Source organism: Ciconia boyciana, chromosome 1 (assembly GCF_034638445.1).
Source record: "Ciconia boyciana chromosome 1, ASM3463844v1, whole genome shotgun sequence".
Lineage (NCBI taxonomy): Eukaryota > Metazoa > Chordata > Aves > Ciconiiformes > Ciconiidae > Ciconia > Ciconia boyciana.
In genome coordinates, this window is record NC_132934.1 from 49093139 (window position 1) to 49110936 (window position 17798).

A 17798-nucleotide genomic window follows, 5' to 3' on the forward strand; every position below is an offset into this window, starting at 1 on the left:
GAGAACTATTACACTGACAAAATTAAAAAAAAAAATAAGAACAGCAAAAACATCATCTATTTTGATACTTGGCATATGATGAAACTCATGTACATGTTGAAAATGTCTCTGTCCTCCCTAGTATTTCATTCGTAGTGTGAAGTAAAACAGGTTAAGTGTACTCTTACTCTTTCATGCTTATAAACTTTGCTAGAAAGTAAACTTTATTATAAATATGAAGAGTTTTCAGTTCATGCTTGAGCCTGTGGAAAGAGAACATCAGGAAAAAAATATTCTCATACAAAATTAAAAGGTTTTTAGGCATCTTTTTCTTTTTTTATTTTCAATCCTTTTATACTTTCTTGCACAAGCAGAGGATGATTTTTGAAATATAAATCACAGACTGGTCAACTTGGTCTTAAACCAAAGACATGTCCTCAGAAAGACACTGTTCTGTTTCTAAACTCTGAATTTCTTTGATAACATCCCTGATAGGCCCTGTACCTTTATAGGGATACAAATTCAGAACTAATTTCTCTGACCTGCTCAATATGAGAGACCTCATTACAAAAGGGTAATTACTGAACACAGACTAAAAGTAGATGCCAGTACAGTCAAGATTAAGTGTGTTTCATCCACCTACCTTAATTGCAATACATCCTTACAATTACAAACTTAGATGTGATTAAAGAACTTTGTTTGGATCTCTTGGATATGCCAACACTGGTATAAGCTTTGACAGCGCTGAAGGATGATATTTTTTCACATTAGTATTGTACTATATATCATGAGCCTATTCATTTCCTGACTTTGGACAGCTGCTGTCTACATTGGTGGTCTACAAGAGGACTCAGGATAAGGTGAGAAACAGAGGTTGCATAAACGATATGGTTTGCATCATTATAAAGATCATGGGATTGAACTCCAGCAGCTTTCCTCAGTCCTTCTGCCATTGTGAAGATCTCATGACCAACATCAGGCAAATGTGGTACTCTGCAGTCCATCCAGAAAAGCTTTGGCATCACCTGCTACTAAGGCAAATGATATCAGTAATTTGAATTCCAACATACAGGGATAGGTCTAGGCAGTCCTCCTCAACAGGCAATCAAAAAACTGGTATTCCTGGAGCATAAATCTCTTGACTGACTTTATTTGCCCCTTTTAACAGCATGTATCAGTTTTTAAAGTCACTGCGGGCTTCAGGTAACTCCTGGGATAGGTAAGCTCCAGATAACAGTTCTGTTATATCTCACTCCTTTGATGCCACAGGCAGCTTACATTTGTAATAGGACTGGATAAAACCAAATAGAAAGAGTGGAGGAGTAAAGTGGGAGTGGAGTGAATAATCATAGAATCATAGAATCATTTAGGTTGACAAGACCCTTAAGATCATCAAGTCCAACCGTAAGCCTAACACTGCCAAGTCCACCACTAAACCATGTCCCTAAGCGCCACGTCTACATGTCTTTTAAATACCTCCAGGGACAGTGACGCAACCACTTCCCTGGGCAGCCTGTTCCAGTACTTGATAACCCTTTCGGCAAAGAAACTTTTCCTAATATCCAATCTAAACCTCCCCAGGTGCAACTTGAGGCCATTTTGTCTTATCCTAAGGCTTGTTACCTGGGAGAAGAGACAGACCCCCAGCTGGCTACAACCTCCTTTCAGGTAGTTGTAGAGAGCAATAAGGTCTCCCCTCAGCCTCCTTTTCTCCAGGCAAAACAACCCCTGTTCCCTCAGCTGCTCCTTATAGGACTTGTTCTCTAGGCCCTTCACCAGCTTTGTTGCCCTTCTCTGGACACACTCCAGCACCTCAATGTCTTTCTTGTTGTGAGGGGCCCAAAACTGAACACAGTATTTGAGGTGAATCTTGGGAAATTGTTCCAGATCTTCACTGTTCCAATGGTTAAAAGCCTTCTTGTACTGTCCAGTTTAAGTGTACTGACAGCAGTTTATTTCAATGTCATATCTCATGGCAACACTGCTCCTTTGCTTATGTAGTTATATTCCCATCTTTCCGGTTTGTTCTCTTGATGTCTTTATGGAGATCAACCCACTATCCGAGTCTTCATTATGCCTAATTGAAAAGCCCAGAAGACCTAGTACGTGCCACAAGTGAATATTCAGAGGAAAAATTAACATAACAGTGCCTAGTTTGTTAGAAACAATTTGAGTTTTAAAACAAATACATAACCCTTTCCACACCATGTTCTGTTTCCAACAAAACACTTGTTAGGCAATGAAGTCAGCTTCTGGCCCCATAAACAGCCACTGCAGACATTTTAACAATAATCTATAGTCAATTTTTACAAAAACTGCAGGAGGTTTCTGGAAGAGAATTTTTCAGGGAAAAAGATTAAAAGCACCTACAGGCAAGCCATTTAAAAGCCAGCATACTAAAAAAAACAACAAAAGTGAAAAATGAAACCTGCATCTCCTGGCTGTGGTGCTAAGTTTTCATCTTCCTTTATCAGGAGATGCAGGAAAAACCCTGAGGACTTTGAGTGTGTTGAACTTGTTTGTCACAATAAAAATCCTATTGTTCTTTGTTCATTTACATAGCGTTTCTTGATACAGTAGTTAGCTAACCAGAAGGTCTGTCGTGATATTACCCTGGGAAATCTGTAAATTTGAACCTTACCATTCAAAAGCTTGAAGCATATGACTGCACATTTTTCAATAATCAAATGAAGTTTCAATGAGCCCCTCTGAAGCGCCACTGCTAGGCCTACGTTCTTCCTAGACCTATTTAAAACTACTCATTTTCAAGATTTCAGTAGATCTTGATTTTTTACTTCTTATCACACTGTACCTGACAAGCTGAGCTGTACGTATTAGTAGTGCACCAAGAAATGTTTGTGAGAATCATGCAAGTTTATCTCAGCTGTTTCCAAATAACAGAGAGTAATACAAAACCAGATTTAAATCGTTTTCTTACTGAAAAAAACCCCAACTTTTTCCAGATCCTGATTTCAACTCAATTCTCTCATATATATTTATGAAAGCTACCCAGTAAATAATTTTACTTCCAAAAAATGCCCTAAGCTCTTAGACAGCATTTTATTTCCTACATAATTTGAATCGGATGCTTTCGTATACATACTCAAAACCCAAGTGAACAATTTAGCTTTAAGGTAATGATCTGAGAAAGAATAACACAATCTTACATTTACACTGTTATTAGAATATAAGGACATTAAGAACCAATCTATATTTTTTTGTGAAAAGAATATTTATCTGAAGTGATAGACTGATGGATGAGATTAATCTCAAATGCCTTGAAGTTACAGCTTGTGAGACTGCAGACAAATCAGGTAACTGACACAACAAATTAGAAACTAATCTTCAAAACATTTAAGTATGCTTGCAAGACAATATAAGCACTGGGCAGGCAATAAGCCCTTTACCTCAGCAAGCTGGAATTACAAATACATTATGCCTTGTCTTAAAGCAATTAAGTTGGTATATTAGTAAGAACAAATCAACTATTTTTTTTTCAAGTTTTCAATCTCAGTCAAAAACATTTCCATATGTCAAAAACACCTAAGTGATTATTATTCCAACTGCACATCTTTTTACCCCAGAAAATGAACATCAATTCCTTTTTCACAATTTACTAAAATGCATCATGCCATTATTAATTTTAAAAGTTCTTTCTGAAATTATTTTCATGAGAGGTATGCATTTATTTTTTTTAAAGAAAGCAAATTGCCAGAACGGCCATTTTAGGAATTTGAAGCAATGTATAAGGTTGTTCCAGGACAATGTAAGTTGAAGATGGCAAAAATGGGATGGGATGGGACTGATTGAAATGTTTCCTATAATATAAAAAGCCAGTGACTGCATTACTGCATCAGAAACTCAAGTATATTTTGAATTCCTATGCACCTCTAAAAGGGGAGGACATACTTTTAAGTGCCTTTTCCTGTTGATACGGAAGTACTGGACAAGAGTATCTTTCAGGGATGGTCCATGGAAACTCCACTGCCTTTCAATGGCTAGAGCTGTGCAACATGCCAGCACTGCATAAAATTTTATGAGTTCTAACCATTCATACTCACATGCTAAAAGAAAGTTCTTTCAGTATAAATGTCTCAGCTGTCATTACTTTCACATGTAATTGGAGTTCAGCTACAATATATTTCAAAGGGTTTTCCTTTTCTCAAAACTAAAGGCTGAATTGTTACAGATGGCAATTTTGGCAGATGGTTCTATATGAAACTGAGTTTATAATTAGGCCAAATCTGACTTGTGCAATTAAGGCAATGAAGATTTGGAAAATAAGAAGTGTCTGATTGGTACATGATCAGTCTGGTAGCCACAGAAACTGAAGAAACCTGATCATTCACACTTACAGAATATATTGCCTATTTGAAAATTTCTTTTTAACTGCATGAATTAGAAGATAAGCAACCTTTCATGCTCAGAGTGTGAACTAAAGTAACCTTGGCTTTTTACCTAGTTAAGTGTATAATCCTTTTTTTCTTCAGTCAAGGTTAATGAGATGGTCTGAAGCAATCTAACAGCTCCCTGCTGCTGAGAGGGCTCTCTGTGTCTCCTTCTCCGCAGCTTCCCTCCCTCTGACATTCACCCGACCCCTCCACAAGCCAGTAAATTCATACACAGTGACCAGCCAATTCAGCTCAGAGACAGAAAACTAATCCCTGAGGAATGAATGGAGGAGGAGAAGAGATGAGCAAAGATGAGAAGACTAGGACTACGCCTTTTGGTGAGAGTGACCTCTTGGGCTCACTCGGACATTTATCAAGCTGCATTTCAAGCCATATTATATCTAGTGTCAAAAAACTTTCCAGACTGGTAATTGTGTGTGAAGGTAGAATTGCCTGTTTTAGCATCTTCTGACTTTCAATTGTGTTAAATATTTCTTTGCTCTTGTATCAAGAAAAGATCAGTAATGTCCAGTAATCATTCTCTTCGCTACTTCTTGCATATCACTCAGTAGTTTCTTGCCCTCAGCTTTCAGTCCCCCTTCATATGCACATTGTTTCCATGTAACACTTTTGCCTATTTTAGGACCACTATTTCTGTTATATTTTTTTTCTGACGGGGCAACCAGGACTTTTTTCAAGATGTCTGGCTATCACCATCATAAAAGCATTACAGTTTTTACATTTCTCTTTCTGCTCCTACTGCATCCCAATATGTTGGTTGATTTGTTCTACCACAGGTACAATACAGGGATTTTTCATCCATTTTTCCTGACCAAGTATGGCTACAAGAACATTAAAAAAGAGCTTGTAAGTAGTTTTTATAACTAATGGAAACCACTGTTATTAATGTAGTTACAATTAGTTCAAAACATTCCTTCCAAAATGCATCCCCCTTGGTCTTCAACACCATGAACTCCACTTGCCATCATGCCATCTGTTCTCCTATCTTCTCTAAACCTTTACAAAGTTCCTCGGAGTCTCTTTTAATTTCAATTAACCTGAGTAATTTATGTAGCTTGCACATGCTGTCATCAATCTGTGAACCCTCTTATCAGATTGAACTATATGAGGTTGCTGACAATTAGAGAACATTACCTCTTAGGTTTCTGCCATGTTACAAATTAATGACTTACTCCAGCATTTTGCTTCCTATCCCTAAATCATTTTTTCATCAAACTGTTGTGATAAGGGAGACACAATGTGGGGCTACTTAGTTTTCTTCTTAGACTTTTTTTTTTTTAATCTAAATAAGTAATTTCAATGCTTTCTCTTTATTCACCCATTTTGAAACACAAAGAATTTTAGTACATTGAAAGTATTTATTTTACAGGAGCTGGGCTTTTCTATTCCTTTCATTGAACTCTATTAATATAGAGTTCCCACCTTCCTTCTACTGACTGATTTATATACAGCAAGATCTGCTGACAACACAACAATAGAGGCAAGCTGTTAAGAAAAATTCTTTTTTAAACTCTGGACATATTCATTAACTCTAAAGACAAGAATCAAGAGTTAATGTGTTAACAGTTACTATATATTTGAGAAAAAGAAGGTAACACCATGATCACCTATTTTTACCAAGTTATGAACACCTCAACTTTACTGTAAAATTAACCCGAGTTATAATTTATAACCTGCCCTGAACTTCAGACCTGTCCACACAAACTGTAATTCTAATATCCTGGTGGTTTGTGGGTGGGTTTAGGTTTTTTGTTTTGATTTTTTGTTTGTTTTTGGTTTTGATTGGGATTTGTATAGGCTAACGACTACAAACTCCATCAAAGAGTTTCTAGTACTTCAGTGTTTCCCCACAATTTCCCTACATTTCCAAGAAGAAGAGGCACATTCCCATGATATATATCAACATGGAAGTGCTCTCAGCTTAGAGCAAAGAGACACAGGATGTATCTATCCCAGCTAACTTCACTGTCATGGAATTGTGACCGCAGAATTAATACAAATGTCATTCAAATGCTGCCTCAATGTTTTTGCTTGAGCTGTGCTAACTAGAGAGAACTGTAAATATCTAAACTTAAACCTGAAGCTCCACTTGTGGCTTTCCTTAAAAATTGCGGAAACTGTGGGGTAAACATACCAAAAGAAGAAGTTGAGTCAGTCAGTTTGCGGCTCTGTGTGACTATGGAGATGCAGATACAACTGGAGGAAAAATAATCTGAGAAAAAAGCTCCCTAAGTCTGTACAATTTTGGAGAAATATAAATGCCTATTAAATACAGATGCTTATAAAATATAATTCTAAAGACACCAGTAATGTAGTACTTTGAATTCAGTAGGTAACTGATAGGAAATGTTAGGTATGCTCACATTTGCAACGATGTGACAGAATGCAACCCTTTGGAAAAACAGCTATTTTACCTTATTTTTACTGATGATTTTCACAGGGGTTATTTAATGCAGTTGTAAATTGTGTGCAGTGCATTTACTTCCTATAGAGCTTTACATTTGGTCAAAAGTATGTGAATTAGAAAGAACCACAGTTGTCAGTAGTGAAACTATTCTGATACATGTTCAACAGCATCCTTGTTACAGATGTGCTGATGGAGAAACTAATGCAAATATTTACAGAATATAATATGATTTCTTAGATAATTTATACACTTAGGTCTCACAAGTTTCCTAGGATTGCTCTTCTTAAAGAGGACACATTAAGTAGCCTGGCCTATCATGAAATTTCTTTGGCTTCCATAATTAATCTCACAGAAAATAGAAGAATCTATCTTCTATAAAGAAGAAGAATCTATCATAGTGAATAAAGCCAAAACGCACATCATAGTTTGACAATTAGCACTTTAAACAGGTACAAATTCAACAGTAACTGAAATAATGTTCCTGGATGCAAAGAAAGAGGGACTTGTTTCAATAGAAATAAACCAGTAGGCTAAAATCAGATTAACTTCACATATGTCTCAGACCATTTGCAAATGTCAACAACATTCTGTTACAGTGGGAAATGACCAAAAGTACTGTAAACAATCTGACTATTACTGGCAAATGTCTAGTGGATCCCCAAAAGCTGTGTGTGAGAAGAGATTTTTTTAAAATGTGCTGAGGAGAAACAGAAGAAAGACAGGAAATTAACTCCAGTTGATTTAAAGAATGTTTTAGGCCAGAATTTTTTAAAGGCCAAATGACAACACCGAATTAGATATTTCTAACATGGTTAGGTAACAAAGCTGAGAGCTACAGGAGAAAGCAATAACAATTACTTCTAAAAGATTTCCTTTGATCTCAATACGTATCTGACTCTTCAAAAAAAAAAAAGCGAGGATTTTCTTAATATATTAAGAAAATTACTGAAGTTACGGAGGAAAAGGTATTGTCACTTCTAGAAATGGCAGACCGATATTTCAGAGGGCTCTTCATAACTGTATTAATAGCTTATGAGTGTCATCATATAAATAAACAACATATTCCACGGAACAGTGGATTCATACTAATCCTGAGATACTTACTTTTCACAGACAAGACAAGAGACAGTAAAAACTGGTTATTCAGAGGGTTAATATTTGAAGTGGGCCTCAAAAATATTGTGGGAAATAAAAATTGCCACTGGACAGACTTCTACAAAAATTGTAGAAAACATTCAAAGATGAGATGAAGCTTAGATTGCGTGGAAGGAAACAGGATGGTGACAGACAGCCCTTCAGTATTTTGGATGCTGAAGTATTATTGTCAGAGGTGAGGATGCTGACTTAAACATAGCACAGGCCAGGAAAGGTGCACAAAAAATGAAGGTAGCACTGTTAGTTTTCTGTCTGAATAGGGAGAGGAGAGAGAAACTTGAAGAATGAACAATCATTTTTAGATGTGGGCTTAAGATGTGATGATAGAAAAAAAAAATCCAGAAGTTTTGGTCACAGACATGGTGGGGAACAAAATCTTCCCACATCCGAGGCAGAAGAAAATTGATGGGGGATTATGAGCACCACCTTGCTTGGGAATGGAGTCTACTTTTTAAAAAAGGCAAGATTTTCACTAGATCTAGTAGCCTGAAAAGAGGGCTTTCACTGCCCAGCTTTACACTATTAAAGGACCAAATACTGAAGAAATTTATCAAACCAGTTTGGAACAGACTATGATTACGGCCAGAATTTTTAAAGGACTGGATTTAGAGAATGCATGGCAAATCTAGGGCACATTCTTTGCCGGTGATTATAATACAGAAGATCAAAGCAGCTTCAGTTACAGTATTTAAACTTACAGTTTATAAATAAGGTTCATATTTCCTTGAAAATAAAGAAGGCAGGACCCATCAGAACCTTTTAAACTGGTGTCAAATACAGTGCTGATAGTTTTTGCTATTAGAATAGAAATGCAATCCACATGTTGCAGAATCACAGTAATTTGAAAAAAACAGCAATTACGAATATTGGAGATATATTTTTTTCCCTCCTTTTTAAAATAACCACCAAAAAGCTCTGTTTATTCAGGAACATATTTTTTAATCCAAACGAAAGAGGGTGCCAAGCAGTGTTATACAAGGTTCCTAAATTCATTTGTCTGACTAATGTTCCTATTCCTGCATGCTTCAAAGTAGTAAAAGAAAAACAAATCTCAAGAAGAACTGACATTCAGATCTATATCAGTTTAAAGACATAATGCATAATATTGCCTGCTTGCCATTTAATGCAAAAGACAAATTTTGCTGAGTTCACTTAATAACGAGCAAATGGAGGCTGGAAATTAGAGGCAACTTAGGACTTCTTTAAAATAAACTATTAGCATGTTTAAATTTCAAACTCTCTAAATTTCTAAGCACTTATTTTCATTTAGTGAATTATTTTGCATATATGCAGCATATTATTAATTTAAATGTATCATGCTTGACTCCTTACTGCCTTACTTCAGTCCATTACTTCTGTTAGACCACAAAAGTCAGCACCTTGATATCCTACTCCCATTTTATACAATTAGGAAATCTCCATAAACAGAGAGGAATTTTTTGGATCAACATGAAATGGAGGAACAAACTTCCTTACACACTTTAAAACCTCCACATTTACAGGCACTGTCCAAAAATCACACTTTAAAATGAACCTTGTACACCAGGGTATTACTCCGAGTTTTCAGTATGTATGTGCTGCAGACATCGTTGAGTTCATTCTTTTGTCCAGGAGCAGCTCTTACAAAAAGAGTTGCTGTACGATTTGCAGAGTTCATTTTCTGTTCTAAGCAGAAATAGATTGTCAGGACATGTACAACTTAGTTTTACAGTCTGACTTATATTGCCAGAATAAGTTTCATCCAAAAGTAATTAGAGGTCATGTGTTACTAAACAGACCAAAGAATCCATCCAGCGATGATGTATCATACTGCGAACATAAATGGAAGACACATATTGGTCTGCTGCTACCAAGCAAGCACAAGGTAGCAAGGAAAATTTTATTTTTTCCTTATACTTTCAAATTAAAATAAAATGTATATGCCTATCACGTATCATCATAAAACTCCTTTCAAAAAAATAACTGAGCGTTATTAAGTTCTTCCTCAAAAAATGAGGAATTAACTTTACCTGTCACCGAATTCTGAGTTTCACAATAAAGAACAAATATGCACAAAGAAAAAGCTATACATCCAGTTGACAAGAAGGGTTTAAGATTATCCTGTACAGGACTCGGATAAACCTTTATTCTGAGGAGGTTCTATTGTACTATCCTCTGCCTTAATTCTTTCATGATAAAGCATGGTGTGAATTCACACACAGATTATGTCTCTACTGTAAAGGAAACACACACCGTTGGCAGGTACTTCTGCACATGTGCTATTCTAGGTTGAAACTCGACATTCCCAGGGCTCAGCTGTGCCCACATTACATACAGATTTTCACATCTCTCAGGCAGAAGGCTTGCACACCACGCTTAGGACCTTCACTGCATGTAAGTTTCTGCAGAGACAGAGGCTGGTATCCAAATAAAGAATACTGGATATGAACAGCTGGTTTTGCATGGTGTGTGTTCCTCTGTATGTATGTGGACACTGGTTCAATGGGGTGAGATATTTGGATTTCTTCCCAATTTTCATTACTTGCAAGGAAAAAATAAAAGTGTCGTTCATTTAGGAGGAAAGACACTGGAAGGCTATGAGTACAAGTGATCCTGCCTACATCAAGTAGAGAGATTCCAGCCAAAGCAAATGCAGAATGTAGGTGCCAGCATACTGCATAGACTGCACATACATAACTTATTCCTAAAGCTATATTTAGGGTGCTTCTAAAAACTTCTTAAGGTACTTCTAAAGAAGAGATGGTAGAGCGAACTGGACTACACTTATCTTTGGCCTTAACTGTCAGTGAACTGATGTCCCTGAAGCTGATGGCAGCAGAACAAATAAAAGGCAGAAGACCAGCTGAACAAGACACTGGATGAGGGTTTATTGTCACTGAGACAGTTAAGGTGACTGCGTTGAAGCCAGGTTCAGTCACAGGGGATGGCCATTCTTGGAAATACCAAGCTACACGAACAGATAGGACTGGCAGACTGATGTTTTCAGACTGATTTGCAGACGCCTAAATCTGTCTGAATGGAGGTTCAGAGGTTGACATGATTTGCAATCTGTGAATTTGGACTTGTGACCTGAAATACAGTCCCTCCAACATTCCTAGTTCATGTGTCAGCCACCCTCAAGATTGAACAAATAAACCTAGCAGCTCAGTTAATTTGGTCTTAAAGTATGACTTAACTCAGGGGTGTTAAAATCTTAATCTGCGTAGAACCAGTTCAGATTTGGAGCAACACTGAAGTTACACTTCAGATTCAGAGTCTGGACTTGATTTTTTTTTTCCTTTTCTTCCCTCTGGCACAATGCATAATTACTTATACAAAGTAGAACATCTTCAACAAGACAGACTGGATGGTTAGACTCTTCTTGGAGACCTAAGTTCCTATGCAAGAAAAGATGTGAACCCATGTCTCTCTCACTCCAGTGAGTATGCTCTGGTAAATTCTTTTAGATTAGCCTTTTTCTGTCTGGATTGAATCAAGGTTGTTTGCAAACCCAGAGGTAATATCTGTAGACCATACATTCAGCCTCTTGTGACAGCCCAGCCTAAACCTGCAGACTTTGCAGAACATCAGTCTGAGCTGAAGTGTGCAAGCCATCTCTGCCCCAGCCCAAAGGCTGCCAGCACACACCTCTGACTTCCCAGCTCTGCTGCCCAAAATCAGTGAGAAGCCAGTGCAGGTGGAGGAGTACCGAGATACCCAGCCTGACTCCTAGAAATTCTTCACTGGAACATTAAGAAATACCACGCGAATGGCTGTTATAAACAGGCACCAAATCACAGATGGGAGAAGAGGGAGCTCTTGAGGCTTGGCCTAAATAGGACCTTGAGGGTCATTCCTGAACCTGATCTTCTCCATCTAGCAGGTTTTGCAGCAAAAATGAAGAAAAAGAAAAATAACCAAATGCTGCAGTCCCTGCATGCTTACAAGTGTTCTTTAACAGCAGTGAAGGTTTGGGGCTAGCAGGTATCTGAAAGGTGGGTCCACAGCAGACCTGCTTGAGAGAGCCTTCCAGGAGCCCTGGCCACTGTCAAAGAGCACTGTTGGCCCTGCAGGGGGGAGCCTGCACTCGGCCCCCCCGCAGCCTGCACCACCTGGTCTCACTTCTAGCATTTGTTCAAGTGCTGATGGAACAGCTGGAGGCTCAGGACTTACCCACTTTGCAAAACAGTGTGCTCCAAAGCATGGCTCCAAAGCACTGAGTACCACAAGGGCCTCCTTCAGGCAATACCTGCAGTGACATCTTAGACCTGATGCTATTTTCGCCTTGCACCTAAACTTAAGTCTGCTCCATGCAGCAATGGTAACGCAAAAATATGTATAAAGCAGAAAATTTCTAATCAGATTTAAACTGATTACTGTATCCATCTACCTTGTATAATTCAAACATTTTTTAAACAGAAACAACAACCAATCATTCACCCAGTGGTGATTAGATAACAATAGGAAATTAGAGGATAATTTATTTCCTACGTTACTGTGATCCAAAGTGTTCATTAATCTGAACTCCTAAACTGGCTTTTATTTAGACATATGGTAGAAATAATGTTTTCATGAGTGTATCTACTTTCATTGACCTCAGATATTATGCATGCTACCCGCTTTAATAAAATAAAATACTTAACACTATTTTTATTTTCTCTTTTTGTAACTGTAACGTATTTCCAATTTTCATTCTCATACTAATAAATGTCTGATACTATTTACATTTGTCAATAACTAAAACCATCCAGCAAAGAAATCTATGTTTTACGTGCTCCCCACAGTCAGTTATTTCAGCAACAGTAATGTTTATGAACGTCGGTTTTGCAGGTTTACATATGACTCAGTATGCAATGCAAACACGGGCCAATCAACAAAAATAAAGAGGAGTGCTACCCCTCTCCACTCACCTTACATTTGTCCATCTCCTTTTTCCACAAGTGCACAGGGAAAAAAAAAAAAAAACAAACCAACAAACAAAAACCAAGCAGATTTGCAGTGTGTATAAAGGCTGACTAACCTCAGGTTTGGCATACCAAAGACCAGGGCGAGAACAAACGCTTTCGTTTTCATCTGTCAGCTCCCACACCACTCAAATGGAATTGCGTAGGGAGATTTTTGCTGCCTTGCTTCAAATAAATGGGTATTGTGTTTACATACTGCATAGTGAGCATTGCCTACCCAAAGCCAAGGGCTGCATCTTGCCAACTCTTAACTTTCGTACAATATGGCGATTACATGAGCCAGCATACCATTAAGTCACATAACAAAACTTGGAGAATGGCACTGTCAGCTTGCAGAACTGTACCTGAACGACTGACATGCAGTGCACAAAAGGAGAAACTAGATTTCAGTGCAACGGCAGAACTGGGTCAGAAGCAGACTGGGTTAGCGGCCTCAGTTTAAACTACAAAGCCAAGTGCCGCATAGTTCACGGAGATAAAAACTTACAGGCACACAATACGAGCAAGTGCAGAAAAAAAAAAAAATAAAATGATCACTAAACACGCCTTACAAAATGCTCCCCCACCCTAGAGTCTTCCAGGTCATCTGCTGTTTATCCTCCATACGACGCTTTATTCCAGGCTGTTCTTTCCAGCTGCAGTACTCGCAAACTGGCCTCCCCTAAGCAGAGTCAAAACCAGGGGAAAAGGGAAAGAGACCTTAGTCCATTACTCACTGTGAATAGCACAACATCCTTCTGGCTCCAGCAAGTTCTCTTTTTCTATCTGATGAGCAGCAGATCTATACCTACGGTGAGCTCCAAATGTCTTCCAGTGCCTAGTGTTCATTTTTTTGCAGAATGAGCAAGAAAGATTGGAAATCAGAGCTCACTATTTCCCCTAAAATAATGACTCTGCAAGCTCACACCGAGGTATCAGATACCTGTTTTGCGTTTCTGATTTAGCCTGCCAATATGAGACCGGAGTGGGCAATTTGTGTACTAATTATTTTTTCAGGTACCATTCCATAATAATTTCTACAGAGGCTCCCACTTCAGTGACACAAACATGCTACGGATAGAACAACCTAAGAAGGTAATTTATCTACCAGCATTAATGCGCACATTCAGAGGTAAAAAGCCAAGCCCAGATCTAATACTGAGGTTTCTAAGAGGTTGTGCATCTAACCCACTGCTGAAGATCGAGTGCCTGAACCAAGCATCTGTGGTACCTTAACATCAGCAGCCTTCTGAGCTACTCCCAGGGGTGACCCCTCCTTGCAGCATATTTCTTAGTAACTTAATCCTATTTAGATTGTCTTCAAATCAAACAAAGAACAAGCACATCGAAAATCTGCTACATGTTTTTGCAAGATTGTATCACACTAGCACCACTCATCCTGTTTTATTCACAATGTAAAAGTCTGTCCAGACATCAGTAATATTTTATTTGTTGTAATATTAGCATGCAAAATGACATAAACTCACTTCTGATAATAGTTTTAATTACTAAGTACATAAGCCTGCAAATCCTCTCATGCAAGTAACCGTTTGGTAAGATTAATTCATGGAAAAAGGATTTGTATGACTAAACTCTAAATGTTTCATCACATTTTTAAAGGCATTATTACTTAAAAAAAAAAATCCAGGAGGTGTTGGTACATTTAAAACAGAGGGTTATATATTTATCAAACTGTATAGTTTCAGAAACAATCCTTCTAGGACTGATGCTGTTGGGGAACATGCTTCTGCAGTTCCTGTGGTTTCTCAGGTTAAGACTGATTTAAATAAACTGACCAACCTGCTCACTTCTAGTCTAGCGTTTAGCACGACTCTTCCCTTTCAGCACTTTTTTTGCACTGACGTATGACTCAGCTGCTCCTTCAACTGCAATAGTTATATATTATCCCTGTGTAACATTACCTCAAACATCAAAATCCCTGATTTATTTTAAGCACTCTGCAGGTATTACTAAGTGTTTTCAAGGCTCAGTGATGTAGTGGTTCTCACTTTCTGTACTATGTCTATTGCAGAATATTTTATTATAAGAAATGTTAACTTCTTTCCTGGCTTCCCAATCCTGTTCTTTTCACTATACCAGTTACCAGTCTAGACGATGGCAAAAGTAGCCACAGGACAGCATAAAGGTTAAAATTTACTGTAATGTGCTGAGTGCCCCAATGTGCTTAAGTCCTCCTTGTACGTACTTTACTTGCTCTCTCTTTGCACAAGGGTCTTCATGGTTTTAGTGGAAAGTCTCTCTCAAAGTATCTCCTGCTCTTATCCCCTCGGCATGATTAATGGTTTGGTATCACATTTGTTTGCTAATCCTTAAAATAAAGGAAACAATCCTTTGGAGAGCTAGGAGTCTGTCACTGTCTCCAAAAAGCAGGAAGCATAATTGCTTGAAGGCTGACAGATGCTTCACCACCACGACAAGAAGCTGTTCCACAGGCTACAGCTTGTGAGCCCCTGAGTCAAGCCATATGGTCCTGAATGCCAAGACTGCCTGTCTTTCCCAGTTTATTGGGAGAGAGAGATTATTCCTGCTTTGCTCTGAATTTGCAAAAGTACTCTTTTGGTTTTAGAAGTTTACAGTTCATATGAAATAAAATGCTTGACCGCTTGCACTCATAAATCCTCATTTGTTTGCTGAACAGTTTTTCCTTCTCTGAAGAAACAGGCCTACATGTATGCTTTCATGGGCCAGGATAACATCTTGTGACTATATTGCTATCCACTCTGATATTAAATGAATGCATATAACGAAGCACACATAAATATGGCTCTTACACTTTAAGAGACTCTTCCCAACTAATAATCTATTCAGCATATTTGACCGAGTTTGTGTATAAGGTCTGAAACAACAGCTTTGAGGTGCAAGGCATCTTTAGTCATCTAAAGGGAATAACAGCAATGGATACATGCTGTTAGAATTCAGAACTGATCATTTAAGATAATACCTCACTGTACTTCAGCATCACAAAAATTAAGTCTCCAAGTTGTAACTCCTTAAGCATGGGTACATTCTCCAGTGCTTTGGCCAGCTGAGATTTAAATATTTCAGAAAGCGAGTACTTCTAATTCCTGTCATCTCTTGAAAAACTATTTAACTGCCCAAAAAACTTCAGTAAGGTCCTTTCCTTTTTCTTAAAATATATTTTATGTCTTTTCCAATGACTGTATGCTGAAGTGTCTTCAGGCTACTGGGTGTGTGGGTGACCTAGCAATTGCCAAGAAATAGGGGAAGGCAAAAAGTATCTTGCTTCTAACCAAGAAGTGGAGGGGAAGGCAAAAGCCCCCAGCGCAGGACCAGCGGTGTGCGTGTCTATGCATGGTTCTCTCCCAGAGCTCAGTCTCGGCACTGGGTAGCTCTGGCTCTCACTGAGGTCAGCCGGGATGGAGGGTACCGGCACCTTGCAAAGGCAAGCCTTAAACTTTTTCTCTTTAGAGTTCCTCTGAGCTGCTTCTAGTTAGGAGATGATTTTTCCTCTCGTGTCTGTCCCCATCCTCCCTTTTAAAAAATGCACAGCACGGCGATTACAATCTCTACACAACTAGGAGAAATAAAGGCAGGGACACCCACAGCGGTACAGAGCGGCTCCTCCCGGCGGGGTGAGGGAGGGCGAGGGGCAGAATGCCGGGGGCTACCCGCAACACCGACCCGGCGCCGCAGGCTGGAGCGGCTTGAATGGAGCCCCTGAGCACAGCAGCCACGGCACCGCTGCCTCCAATTACATTTCGTGTTTTCGCACTCAGCGCGTCAGTGTAACACGGGCAACTGATTTATTAAGGCAATTTTTCCGAGCGCCTTCTGAGATCTCCCACGGCTCAGCTGCCGATCCGGCCGCTTGTTGCAACTTTTCCACGGGCGGCGGGCGCCGAGGGCAAGACCGGGCAGTAATTGTCTTCTCCCCCCACCCCGCTCCCCCAGGTCGCTCATCAACGGCAGCAGCTCCCATCCCCGGCGCCCCTCACCTCTCGGGTCGCCGGGAGCCGCCGCCCCCCGCGAACACCCCCACGGACGCGGGTGCGCACTCCCCGCCCGGCGGCTGCCCCGACCCGCGCACCGCGCTCGCCCCAGCAGCCCCCCGGTCCGCAGCGGACCTTCTCCGCCGGGGAGCCGCGGTCCATCCCTGCCCGGCAGGTAGGTCCGGCCGGCCCGGCCGCCCCTCGCCCCCGCCGCCCGGCCTCACTCACTTGTGCCTTCTTCATAAGGAACGGCAGCGCTGCAGTCCAGCCCAGCCGGCCGTGTGCAAAGTCCCTTCAGCGGAACTGTAGCTCCAGCATAATGCAGCGGCGGATAGTCCACGCATTGGGGTTGCCCACGGCGAGCCCCGCGCTGCCTCTGCCTGCCCCGCTTCCCCCGCCGCCGCTCTGCGCGCCCCGCTGCGCCCCTCTCCCCACGGCGTGAGCGCCCGCGCTGACTGGAGCCACAGCCGGCGCCCGGCCAGGTCTTTTATATCTCCGATCTGCCTCCAGCAGCGGCGGCGGCAGCGGCGGCAGCGGCAGCCCCGGCAAGACACGCCTTTCCCCTCCCTCCCGCCCTCCTCCCCTCCCTCCCTCCCTCCTGGGCGATCGGGAGCCCAGGCAGACCCCGCGGGGAGGGGGAAACCCGAGTGAACTTAGGGGAAGTTGGAGGCAGGAACAAGCCGAACCTGCCCCTTCCCAGCGCAGGAGGGAAGCGCGACCGCCGCCGGGCCGGCGGGGCCGCGGGCTGGCCCCCGCGGGAGAGCGGCAGGCGGGGATGCGGGGGGATGCGGGGGGGATGCGGGTCAGGGGCGCTCGGTACCGGCCCCCGGCGTTGGGAGGGTGGCAGAGGGCTTCTCCCGCCCGATGCCCGGGGGCTCGGCGGTGACCGAGAGAGGCGACCCCAGCCGAGCGGGGCGGAGCGGGGCGGGGGTCTCCGGCCTCCTCCGCGGTG

The 17798-nt window shown here is 40.8% G+C and overlaps 1 protein-coding gene across 3 annotated transcripts in view; it reads right to left on the reverse strand.

The window, feature by feature from the left end:
• The window catches only part of KITLG (KIT ligand), a 57870-nt gene extending 40494 nt beyond the window's left edge, over positions 1-17376 (reverse strand). For all 3 annotated transcript variants that reach the window (XM_072864864.1, XM_072864848.1, XM_072864856.1), the window contains exon 1: positions 17075-17376. In XM_072864864.1, the coding sequence (XP_072720965.1) occupies positions 17075-17089 (15 nt within the window). In that variant the 5' untranslated portion in view covers positions 17090-17376. The remainder of the gene's footprint in view (positions 1-17074) is intronic.
• Between the last annotated feature and the right edge of the window lie 422 nt (positions 17377-17798).